Source organism: Mauremys reevesii, linkage group 1 (genome assembly GCF_016161935.1).
Source record: "Mauremys reevesii isolate NIE-2019 linkage group 1, ASM1616193v1, whole genome shotgun sequence".
Classification (NCBI taxonomy): Eukaryota; Metazoa; Chordata; order Testudines; family Geoemydidae; genus Mauremys; species Mauremys reevesii.
In genome coordinates this window covers 1,490,770-1,503,377 of record NC_052623.1, presented here as the reverse complement: position 1 = coordinate 1,503,377, position 12,608 = coordinate 1,490,770, and the positions used below count along the sequence as shown (strand labels likewise).

The window sequence follows — 12,608 nt, the reverse complement described above, 5'->3', positions numbered from 1 at the left end:
GGAAGTCAGGAGAACGTACGGTACATGCAGGAGACACCGTTTCACCTCAGAGTTGGACACCTTCTCCCCTACTCTATGTCAGATTCCAACAAAACCGATTTCACCAATCCCTCTACCTTCATCCTGCTGGGCATTCCTGGCCTGGAGACGGTCCATGTCTGGATTTCCATTCCCTTCTGCACCATGTACGCCATAGCCATCTTGGGGAACTTCACCATCCTGTTCATCGTGAAGATGGAACCGAGCTTCCATGGGCCCATGTACTATTTCCTCTGCATGCTGGCCATCACCGACCTGGTCCTGTCCACGTCCATCCTGCCCAAAATGCTGAGCATCTTCTGGTTCAATTCCAGGGATATAGATTTCAATGCCTGCCTCACCCAGATGTACTTTACACTCAGCTTGCCAGTGACACAATCTGGGATCCTTGTGGCCATGGCTTTTGATCGCTATGTGGCCATCTGTGATCCCCTGAGACATTCCATCACCCTGACAAACCCCGTAGTGGCCAAGATTGGCCTGGCCGTGGTGCTGCGCAGTGCCATGGTCATACTGCCCTTTCCCTTGCTGGCGAGGCGGTGGCCATATTGCAGAACCAACACCATTCCCGAGCTGTTTTGCTCGCACATATCCGTGGTGAAGCTGGCCTGCGCTGACACCCGCGTCAGTAGTTACTACGGCCTTTTTGTGCTATTCTGTGTGATGGGTCTGGATGTGATTTTTATTGTTGTGTCCTATACCCAGATTCTCATGGTCAACTTCAGGCTCCCCACAAAAGATGCCCGGCTCAAGACTTTGAGAACCTGCGGCTCCCACCTTTCTGTCAGTTTAGCCTTTTACATCCCAGGTCGCTTCTTCTCCCTCATGTACTGGTTTGGGCAGAATGTGGCCGTACATTTCCATGTTCTTATTGCCAACATGTGCATCTTGATGCCCCCCATGCTGCACCCCATCATCTACGGGGTGAGGACCAAACAGATCCGGGACAGGCTGCTCTGGCTCTTTACTCATAAAGGGACCTAAAGTTTTCTCCTGGTGCTCTGGCTCTCAGACCGAGCTCCGTGCAGAGCTGGCTGGTGACATGGTGCTGGGCCCCCTTCCCTGAGTCACTCACTGGGCAGCCAGAGAGACATTAGACCCTTCCTTGACCTTACTGTGCTGTGTCAGTGTGAGAAACTGGAGAATCAGTCTGTGTACAACTCATTAACTCATTGGGTTGCACCTTTCTAACTGCTGGTAACTGGACCGCGTGACTTCACCCTCTGCCCCACATTCCCTTAAGACCCTGACCTCTGCCCCACATATTTCCCATAGGACCCTTCTCACGCCCCACCTAGTCCATCGAGACCCAGCCCCCTTCTCCATTTCTTCCACCATTGCCCTGCCCTTGTCCCTGGCTTCTCTACTCCCCTCCCCACATCACTCGCTGGATCTTCTCCACCTCCATCTCTGCCACAGCTGGGCTCCCTCTTCTCTGGGACTGGTTGGAGCTGCTGAATCCGGAATAAGGGCCCTGCCTGTTGGTATGATGTGGCCCCGGCTGAGCAGGGGCAGGCGTGGGTTAATGACCCAATGCCTCCCCCCTGCCCTGCAGGAACCAGACACAGCCAGATCCCTTTCTTGGCTGCACTTTCTAGTTCAAAACCAGGCACCTGAGAACCCTGCATGGCACCCAGACACAGAAGCCAAAAAATGGAGCGTCTGGATAAAACCTAGATGGGTGGAAACCCCATTAACTCACCCTTTGTTATAGAAACCGTCTGTATCCCCTATGTCTTTGGGCTTTTCCTGTACTCTTCTCTCACCCACCTTGTATGAAGGGGGTGAAGGCTGAGGCAGAGACATCTCTCTGTGAATAGGTTGGTCATTGGCTCTCAGCCCCAGCAAGAGCTCGCCCAGTAGAAGGAGGGAGTAACTGAATTCTAGATAAAAGCAGTTTTCTCCAGCTTCTCTGCACAGGGGCAGGCGTGGAAGAAATGGAACCTCCCCAGAAGCAGGAACAGAGAGAGGAAGTGTTGTTCCAGCCCTTCAAAAACACAGAGAGTGAATGAGCAGAAGAAGCTAGGGCAGGAGAGAGGGGGCAGGAGAGAGGCACCAGAGGAGACTCTTTGGTTGCAGGGCTCTGGCTGCAGCAGAGACGAGTTCCAGCTGGAGGAGAAGCCAGGAGTTCCAGGCCCCTGAACGCCCTGGAGAGCTCCGACAAATCCCAAAGATGCTCCAGGATGATGTGGACAAAGTAATGCATATTGGAAAACATCATCCCAACCAGACATATAAAATGATGGGGTCTAAATTGTAGCCAATAATTTTAGTTCATTATTCATTTATTTTGTGATGTTCAGATTGTGACGGGTTGAATCACAGAACCCCCCTGGGAGCTGCCACCTGATGTGCCAAGGCTACCTCTGCTCCTGCTTTCCTGCCCTGGCAGCCTGGGATGTCAGTACCCTGCCTGGTTTGAGCCAGACCCGCTGGCCTGCTGCAAACCCAGACCCAGGTCTGAACCACGTCCCCTAACAGCTGTATAAATCCCTGCTATTCCCACACCTAAAATATTGACTTCAGATATGCACATCCCATCCCAAAGAGATATATTGGAATTGAAGAATTTAAGGAAAAGGGCAACAAGAATGATTAGGAGTATGGAAACGCTTCCATATGAGGAGAGATTAATAAGACTGGGTCTTTTCAACTTGGGAAAGAGACAACTAAGGGGTGATATGAGAAAGGTCTATAAAATCATGAATGGTGTGGAGAACGTAAAAAAGGAAGTGTTATTTACTCTTTCTCATAACACACACACACACACACACACACACACAGACACACGGTTCACCCAATGAAATTAATTGGTAATGACTTAAAAGAAATGATAAGAAACATTTCTTCATACAACACACAGTCAACGAGTGAAGCTCTTTCCCGGAGGATGGTGTGAAGGCCAAGACTATTACAGCTTTCAAAAGAACTAGATGAATTCATGGAGGATAGGTCAATTAATGACTATTAGCCAGGATGGGCAGGGATGATGTCCCTAGCCTCTGTTTGCTGGAAGCTGGTTAAGGTTGATTGATAATGGATCGCTTGATAATTATCAGTTCTTTTCATTCCCTCTGAAGCATCTTACATTGGCCACAGTTGGAAGACAGGATACTGGGCTAGATGGACCTTTGGTCTAACACAGCACGACCGTTCTTAAGTTCACTGAGGAAGGAAATGGTGTGAAGATGTTGTGTTGTGTTTACCTGAATCTGTGTATCTCTTCGGCTGTCTAAAGTAGAGGAATTGTTTTATCAACCTGTGAATGGGATTCCAGGGGGCCCCATTCTGAGGATGCTTGTCAAGGTTCCTCCCCCACTCTGAGCTTTAGGGTACAGATGTGGGGACCTGCATGGACACTTCTAAGCTTAATTACTAGCTTAGATCTGGTAACGCTGCCACCATCCAGAAATTTCAGTGTCTGGATCACTTTCTGTCCCCCCAAAACCTTCCCCTCCCTGGGCTGCCTTGAGAGGTTTTTTCACCAAGTTCCTGGTGAACACCGATCCAACCCCTTGAATCTTAACACAAGGAGAATTTAACCATCCACCCTCCCCTCCCCCACCAATTCCTGGTGAGTCCAGATCCAATCCCCTTGGATCTTAACACAAGGAAAAAATCAATCAGGTTCTTAAAAAGAAAGCTTTTAATTAAAGAAAAAAAGGTAAAAATTATCTCTGTAAAATCAGGATAGAAAATACTTTACAGGGTAATCAGATTCATATTGCCCAGAGGAACCCTCTCTAGCCTTAGCTTCAAAGTTACAGCAAACAGAGGTAAAATCCTCTCAGCAAAAAGGAACATTTACAAGTTGAGAAAACAAAAATAAGACTAACACGCCTTGCCTGGCTGTTACTTACAAGTTTGAAACATGAGAGACTGATTCAGAAAGATTTGGAGAGCCTGGATTGGTGTCTGGTCCCTCTTAGTCCCAAGAGCAAACAACCCCCAAAACAAAGAGCACAAAACAAAAGACTACCCTCCACCAAGATTTGAAAGTATCTTGTCCCCTTATTGGTCCTCTGGTCAGGTGTCAGCCAGGTTTACTGAGCTTCTTAACCCTTTACAGGTAAAAGAGACATTAACCCTTAACTATCTGTTTATGACAATGCTCAGTTAGGGCAAACTGCAAAGAACGGGGCAGAAAAAAGAGACGATTGGTTAAAAGCGAATTATACACAGAGACATCGTTAGAGTATTTAAACCACTTTCATAGTAGAGACGGCTGGCTTCAGAGTTCCACCGAGTTCTCTCACAATTAGTCTAGAGATTATAGTCCAATGTTGAAATATCCATTATCAGGGCAGTCCAGGGTGTAACTAGACACCAGAGTCTAGTGACTCAAGCTTCCCCTGATGAAAGGGGAGGTTTAGGTTGGATATTAGGAAAAACTTTTTCACTAGGAAGGTGGTGAAGCCCTGGGGCTGTTTGCTTTAGCGATCACATGACCCAAAAAGGAGAAACTGGAACCAGCGTCCGCCCAAGGGGAGCCCTGGGAAGGGTGGGCTGAAGCAATTGGAGAGTCTGGGGGAGCCGAGCCGAAGTTAGTGTCAGGGCCTTGGTGCTTGGCGGGCAGGTTTCGGCTCCCAGAGGGAGGCACTAGAACGGAAGCTGCACTGCGAGAGTGGGCCTGGAAACCCAGAGCCGGAGGCAGGGCCTGAACAGTGCTGTGACTCCAAATCACAGGGGTCTTGTTTGTGGATCCCAAACACCCTCGGCTGGTGAGTGTCCAGTTGCACGAGCTTGAGTGGGGCTGTGACAGCAAACCTGGAGGTGCTACTCAGATGTGGACGGGGAGTGGCCCTGGCCAGGGAGGTGCCACACGATATTTTCTTCACCCATATGTGGTTCCTCTGCCTTCTGTGTTTCCCCAAGTGCTCTTGTTCCAGAACTGATCCAGCCGGGCTTCCCTGAGGGAAATGTTCCTGGAACACACGGTGCCTGTTTGGGGTCAGGGAGAGAGTTTGTATCTCCCTTGAAAAGTGCTCCCCAGAACGGTAGAGACAGGGAGTCCCCGTTCTAGTGGGTTTCGTCCCATCTCTCTCTCTCTCTCTCTCTCTGTTTCTCTGTGTCTCCAGGCCTATTTAGGTCCAACTCTCTCTTTCCTTTTTAACTCACCCCCTACACACATGTCTCCTTCTCTCTGTCACTTCTAAGTCCCTGGCCATTACTATCTAGCAGCCTGCAGCTACGGTACCCTATAGGCTAGCCTGCTTGCTTGCCTACATATCTTTTCTTCTATGTTTCTTATTTTCTAATTGGTTTGATTATTTCTTTTATTAATAAGTTTACAGATTTATATTAGAGTTATATTTCACATGTAACACAAGCAACCTGCAGGCCACATCCTGTATGTTGAGCTAAAGCAGGGAGCAGATATGAAAAGGTTTGGGGAAAAGTGCAGCCAGAACCTCCTGTTGAAGTTATGGAGAAGTTGGAATAGGGGATGCAACCTTGCATGTTCTAGACAGGCATGCACCAGGGTCTGCCTCATGCTACAAAATGGGCAGACATCTGGACTGGGGGTGAACTGTGCCACGTACATGCCTGTGCTCATGGTCCATGAAGGAGCCACCAATCGATATCCCCAGGGCCTGGGGTGGGCCTGGGGTGGAGCACTTTCTGGCTCACCGGGGTTCATCACCATCCAAAGGTGATACTAGGTCATGCCACTTGATATCAGAGCATCTGAGGTAATGAAGCATGTGGAGCATAACCATGTAAAGTTGTGCCCTTGGTGGAATTCAGAAATGAACTGGCTGTGGGGTGTGCAGCTGTCTCGGGTTGTGAAAGGGAGGGGGCTGGAGGGACTCATGAGACAGGAGCCCAATCAAAAATTCCAGAGGCACTGGGGTGAGTGGTGGGTGGGGATCACCCTCTTGTACGACCCGCTCAAGGAAAAGCTGAGCAAGGTGATCCCCATATCCTGGAGTACATGCAGTGGGGTCTGAAGGGTGAAGAGCCCCAAGTGAACTCCAAAATGAAAGTGGCATCATGGTCACTAAATGGTGGACTGAGAACTGGTCCTGTCAAATGCTGGAGGAGTGGGCCCAGGCAATATGGAAAAAAAATTCATACATTTGGTCAACCAGAACTGGCACAACCAAACAACCTCCTCCTGGACATAGAATCATAGAATCTTAGAATATCAGGGTTAGAAGGGACTTCAGGAGGTATCTAGTCCAACCCCCTGCTCAAAGCAGGACCAAACCCAACTAAATCATCCCAGCCAGAACTTTGTCAAGCTTGACCTTAAAAACCTCCAAGGAAGGAGATTCCACCACCTCCCTAGGGAACCCATTCCAGTGCTTCACCACCCTCCTAGTGAAATAGTATTTCCTAATATCCAACCTAAACCTCCCCCACTGCAATTTGAGACCATTGCTCCTTGTTCTGTCATCTGCTACCACTGACAACAATCTAGATGCATCCTTTTTGGAACCCCCTTTCATGTAGTTGAAAGCTATCAAATCCCCCCTCAGTCTTTTTTTCTGAAGACTAAATAATCCAGTTCCCTCAGCCTCTCCTCATACGTCATGTGCTCCAGCCCCCTAATCAGTTTTGCTGCCCTCTGCTGGACTCTTTCCAATTTTTCCACATCCTTCTTGTAGTGTGGGGCCCAAAACTGGACACAGTACTGCATATGTGGCCTCACCAAATTCGAATAGAGGCGAATTATCACGTCCCTCGATCTGCTGGCAATGCCCCTACTTATACAGCCCAAAATGCCGTTAGCCTTCTCAGCAACAAGGGCACACACTACATAGGGAAGGGTGGAATTGTTATCCATGTGTTGATCGTGTCAGACATCCACCAGGCAGTGATGATTGATGATCTCTCTGAGGATGCCTGTGGCGGCCTGGCTGCATTAAAATTTTCACTGCAGGCCCAGGCACTAGTAAGGATCCAAAGTGCCGAGGAAGGCAGATGCCTATTGATAGAAACACACCCACTCTGGGTCTGCATTCAGGGGAAGACATTGCATAGATTCAATGTCAGCCCATCCACACAGGCCTGTAGGTGCAGCAGGTGACCTGGGATGGCCTTGGCAACTCCCAGCATCTCAAGCTGTAAGTAAGGGGAAAACAGGGTGGCCACCCCAGCCAAATGAGCACTGAGGCGTCTAAAATATAACCCGTCCCCCCACTCCAGCCTCCAACTAGTCTCGGCAGCTGGATCCATGTTGATTTCCATCAGGCAAACCACAGAGTACCCTACATCACAAAGAAAGGACAGCACCTGGTGACTGTGGAGAACCACCCCAGAGCCATTGGTGTTCAGTGTTGAAAAGATGATTGGCTTCACCTTAAGGAGCTGAGGAGGATCCTCATGGGCAGGAGGATCTCCAGCCAGCCTTGCAACAATCGCTGACTAACCTGAAAGGTTTTTCCCAGACGTTGTGGGCCCACTGGTAGACCAGGATGTCCTGCCTCCTGGTTCCCTTCCACTCCTCCAAAACAGCTCTTGTGGCCCAGAAGACGAGACTGAAGTCTCCCCAATGCTGGAGAGGGGGTTTCACCTTACCCATGAAATCACAGGTGTCCACCAGAAATCAATGAGGCCCATCCAGCAGCACAGTGGGGGATGGTGTCAAGGACCTGTTATGACCCTGTGACCCATGGAGATGGGCAAAGATAGCAGTTTTCAGGTATCTAAAAGGGTGTCATCAGGAGGAGGGAGAAAACTGGTTCACCTTAACCTCTAAGGATAGAACAAGAAGCAATGGGCTTAAAGTGCAGCAAGGGAGGGTTAGGTTGGACATTAGGAAAAAGTTCCTAACTCTCAGGGTGGTTAAACACTGAAATAAATTGCCTAGGGAGGTTGTGGAATCTCCATCTCTGGAGATATTTAAGATTAGGTTGGTCAGGGATGGTCTAGACAATATTTGGTCCTGCCATGCGGGCAGGGGACTGGATTCGATGACCTCTCGAGGTCTCTTCCAGCCCTAGAGTCTATGAATCTATGAATCTATGAAAGAGAGAGCAAACCACCAGTTTGGTGTCTGTACCGGAGGTGCCGCACAACCCATCTCTATCTCCAGAAAGGGAAAGGGAGCTGCAGGGAAGAGAGCAGCTCCTAAAGGGTCAGGGAGGGGAGACAAAAAAGACCCCCGCTGAGGTTTGCCCAAAGACAGGGGAAATGAGACAACTCCTGGATGGCAGCAGCATAGAAGATGGAGAGGACAAAAATGAGTAGGGTTTCATTCTCCCTTCCCCCCACAGCTCCTGCCTCTGCTCTGTGGCTGTGGCTAGGGCTGGGGGCAGCCTGAACTGAGGGCTTCTTCTGCTGCGGCAGCCATGCAGCCTGGGTTTTTCTCCTCCCCTGGCAGCTCCTACTGGGGTTGGAGGCTTGAACTCCTGCCAGATGAAGCTGAGGCGGCCTTCGGCCGAGCTTCTCCATGTGAATCAGATGAGGATTGGCATGTTCTGTTCATTCCCTCTGAAGCATCTGACACTGGGCACTCTCAGAACACAGGCTACTGGGCTACATGGATCATTGGTTTTACCCAGTATGGATGTCACCTAGCCTAGCTGACACCTGACCAGAGGAGCCAATGGGGAGACAAGCTGTTTTCAAAGAGGGAGGAGGGAAATCAGATTTTTATCTGTTCAGAAAAGTTTGTGCCAGAGTAAAGGATCCAGGAATCAGCCATCTAACATTTCTCAGAAATAGTAAGTGTTTAGAAAATGAATGTATTAGATTATGGTTATTTCCTTTTGTGACTTCATTTTGCATAGGACGGAGAATCAAATTGGGTGTCTTTGTGTAACTAAGGTTTTTGGCGGGAAGGACATCCTCTGTAGGTTGAATCTGTTGTCTGTGACAGTAGTTTGCATGCTAATCTCACAGAGGTATTCCTTTCACCCTTTTTCTCTAATTAAAAGTTCTCTGTTAAGAACCTGATTGATTTTTCCTTGTTTTAAGATCCAAGGGTTTTTTGGATCTGGGATCACCAGGAATTGGTGGGAGGTGAATCCGTCTCAATCCTGCCAGGAAAAGGGGGATAAAACTGAGGAAATAATTTGGGGGAAGGCAGAGTTCCAAGTGGCTCTCCCCTAAGATTTGGTACACATTTGGTGGTGGCAGCTTGCTGGTAAATAAGCTTAGGGGTTATCTCATGCAGGTCCCCACATCTGTACCCTAAAGTTCAGAGTGGGGGTAACACCTTGACAATGGCCATTCTGATCTCCTCATTTAGACCAAGATGTATCTGCCTCCTGCAGTAAAACACTATACCCCACTCCCCTCCCAGAGCTCAGATAGATCCCAGGAGTCCTGACGGGGTCTCTCTCTCCACAGAGTTGGTAACAAATTATGAATCAACATTAACCAGTGCCCCTTACGTGACTTGCCATAAGATGTGACATCACATTGGTTTTAGAGATGACTGGGTCATAGCTGACAAGGGACAGGAAGACAGGAACAAGCGACAGGGGCAGGGCCTTGTGGAGAAGACATACAGCAGGGTCGAAGCTTAGCAGAATAGATGGGGCAAGATTCCAATTTCAGGGAACCCTCTACCAGCAATTAGAAAGGTGGCCACCCAGTGTAGTGTACACAGACTGACTCCCCAGTTCATCACATTGACACAGCACAGTCAGGACAGGGAAGGGTTTAATGTCTCTCTGTCTGTCCAGGAAGTGATTCAGGGAAGAGGCCCCAGCACCATGCACCAGCCAGCTCTGCACAGAGCTCAATCTGAGAGCCAGAGCACAAGGAGGAAACATTTAGATTTTTTATGAGTAAAGAGCTGGACCAGCTTGCCCCGGATCTGTTTGGTCCTCACCCCATAAATGATGGGGTGCAGAACAGGGGGGACAAGGTGGTACACACCGATACTGATAATGGGGACATACAGTGGTACATTGTGACCAAACCGCAGCATGAGAGAGGATAATAAATCTGGGATGTACAAAGCTGAGATGGCACAAAGATGAGAGATGCAGGTCCCAAAAGTTTTGACCCGGGCATCCTTTGTGGGGAGGCGGAAGATTGCCCGGAGGATCTGAGTATAGGACATGGCGATAAAAGACACATCCATTCCAATCATAGCGAGAAGACCAAACAGGCCATAGTAACTATGGACGAGGATGTCAGCGCAGGCCACTCTCACCACAGCCATATGCCGACAATAGAAGTGGGGGATGATGTTGGTTCTGCAATATGGCCACTGCCTTATTAGGACAGGAAAGGGCAATACGAATAAACCACTGCGCAGCACCACGGCCAGGCCTATCTTGGCCACAACAGAGTTTGTCAGGATGGTGGAATGTCTCAGGGGATGGCAGATGGCCACGTAGCGATCCAGAGCCATGGCCACGAGGATTCCAGACTCCATCCCTGTGAGGGAGTGAACAAAGTACATCTGGGTGAGGCAGGCACTGAAACTGATCTCCCTGGAATTGAACCAAAAGATGCTCAGCATTTTGGGTACAGTGGATGTGGACATGACCAGGTCAGTGACAGCCAGCATGCAAAGGAAATAGAACATGGGCTCATGGAGGCTCGGCTCCCTCTTCACGATGAACAGGATGGTGAAGTTCCCCAACACGGCTATGGCGTACATAGCACAGAAGGGGATGGAGATCCAGATATGGGCAGCCTCCAGGCCAGGAATGCCCAGCAGGATGAAGGTGGAGGGGTTGGTGAAGTCGGTTGTGTTAGAATCTGACATGGTGTAGGGGAGAAAGTATCCAACTCTGAGGCATAAGGGTGTCTTCTGCATTTACCATATGCTCCTCTGACTTCCTGTGTGTTCCCAGGATCTGGGGTGATAGTCGCAGTAGAAATGCCTGCATGGAGAGACAACGTTAATATGAGACACTGCATGCAGTAGTGGAGGCTGTTCTCATGGGAGAAGCAGATTGATCTCTCTTCACACACTGAAAAATTACATATACATTATTCAGAGAGAATAACTATGAGCAATGACCCTACAAAATCCAATTCCATATTTATATTGTGCTCCGTGCACTAAGAATTCCTACACTTTGTGGTGGGGGAACCTTAAGAGGCACCAGCAGGAAACACAAGTGTGGATACTGGTTATCCATCATTGTTCCTTAAAGCAATGAGAACCAGGCTAGGGAGTCCATGCTGTAGGGAGTTCCCCATTCATCTAGTTGCTCGAAATCAGAGAGGGGAAAAAAAAAAACTTTTGGGATGACATGTGCTGGGAGAAACATCCCAACTAGAACATACCTCAGGGGAAAGACCTGGACGCCATTGATAGCAGCTCAGGAGAAACACCTGCTCATTCGCAGCAGTGGACAAAACAAAACAATGTTCAGATCATTAAGATATGGGATGGAGCTTAACTTGTTCAGGAATGTGCTCAGTTTGGTCACCCAGTCTCTATTAAGGATAGAAAAGTCTGGGACTCTTTAGTTTATACAAGGGACAAAGATGAGGACATATGATATAGGAGAGGAAAATAAAAAAAAATGAAACTGATTTACAGTCAAATGGACAGTTCCCAACCAGTACTATCGATAGACACTTAGTGCTCCAAGAGGACTAATTCCCTAAAGATGAGGAAAATTGTTAGCAAAACTGATTGGGAAGAAAAATTTAGACAAAAAATATGAATGAATATTGGTAATTCTTTGATAACGTTTTATTAGATATCAGAAAACTCACAATTCCAGAGTCAACATAGTGAACAACGTTGGGTAAAAACTCAGTTTAGTGGTAAGGTGAAGGCGACAATTAGAGGGAGGGAAGAAATATGTAAAAAAGAGGAAAAAGGGGAAATATCTGGCCAGCAATAGAAATCAGAAGTTAAGAAAATTGATAAGGAACATTAAGACATAAGGGAAAACTCCATGTTTGCAGGGCTGTGAATCACAAAAAGGAATTTATTAAATATATTAAGAACAAGAGAAATCTTCAAAAGGATTTCTGTCAATTCCTGTGTTAAATGTAAAATATTAAAATATAAAAGGATTTTTTTATTAAAAAATTGACGAGGTTAAGAAAAAATGGAAAAGCTGGTATGGGATTAGTTTAAAAAAGTCAAGAAATGTAAGAAATGCCAGTCACCAACAGGGTTTATGCAAAACAGGTCTTGTCAAATAAACCTGATTTCATCCTTTTCTGAGAGTACACATTGGTTGATCAAGGGTACAGAGTTGGTGGATCAAGGGAACGACACTGATGCAACAAACCTTGATTTCTCAGAGGCCTTTGATTTAATAGTGGAAAATACTGAGTTGGTGAGTTGGAGCAGGGAAAGGATTTTACCTCTGTACATGGATTGGTGAAAGAAACTGCATCCAGTTCTGGGGTCCACATTTGAAAAAAGATGTTGAAAACTTGGAGACGGTGCAGAAAAGAGCCACAAAAATGATTGGAGGATAGAGAAAATGATGGATTGTTAGACTTGAAGGTATAGATCTCTTAACTTATCAAGTATCAGAGGGGGAGCCCTGTTAGTCTGGTTCTGTAAAAGCAGCAAAGAATCCTGTGGCACCTTATAGACTAACAGACGTTTTGGAGCATGAGCTTTCGTAGGTGAATACCCACTTTGTCGGATGCAGGCTTATCAAAAAGATTATCAAAAAGTAACT

General features: G+C 47.7%; 1 protein-coding gene across 1 annotated transcript; it reads right to left on the bottom strand.

Annotated features, from left to right (window-relative positions):
• Positions 1–7,005: 7,005 nt before the first annotated feature.
• On the bottom strand, positions 7,006–10,669 carry LOC120372084 (olfactory receptor 51E1-like; the record flags this gene model as incomplete). Its single annotated transcript, XM_039488818.1, has 2 exons — positions 7,006–7,107; positions 9,797–10,669. Coding segments are annotated over 2 exons (975 nt in total), but the record flags the coding sequence as incomplete, so codon positions are not given.
• Positions 10,670–12,608: the final 1,939 nt, after the last annotated feature.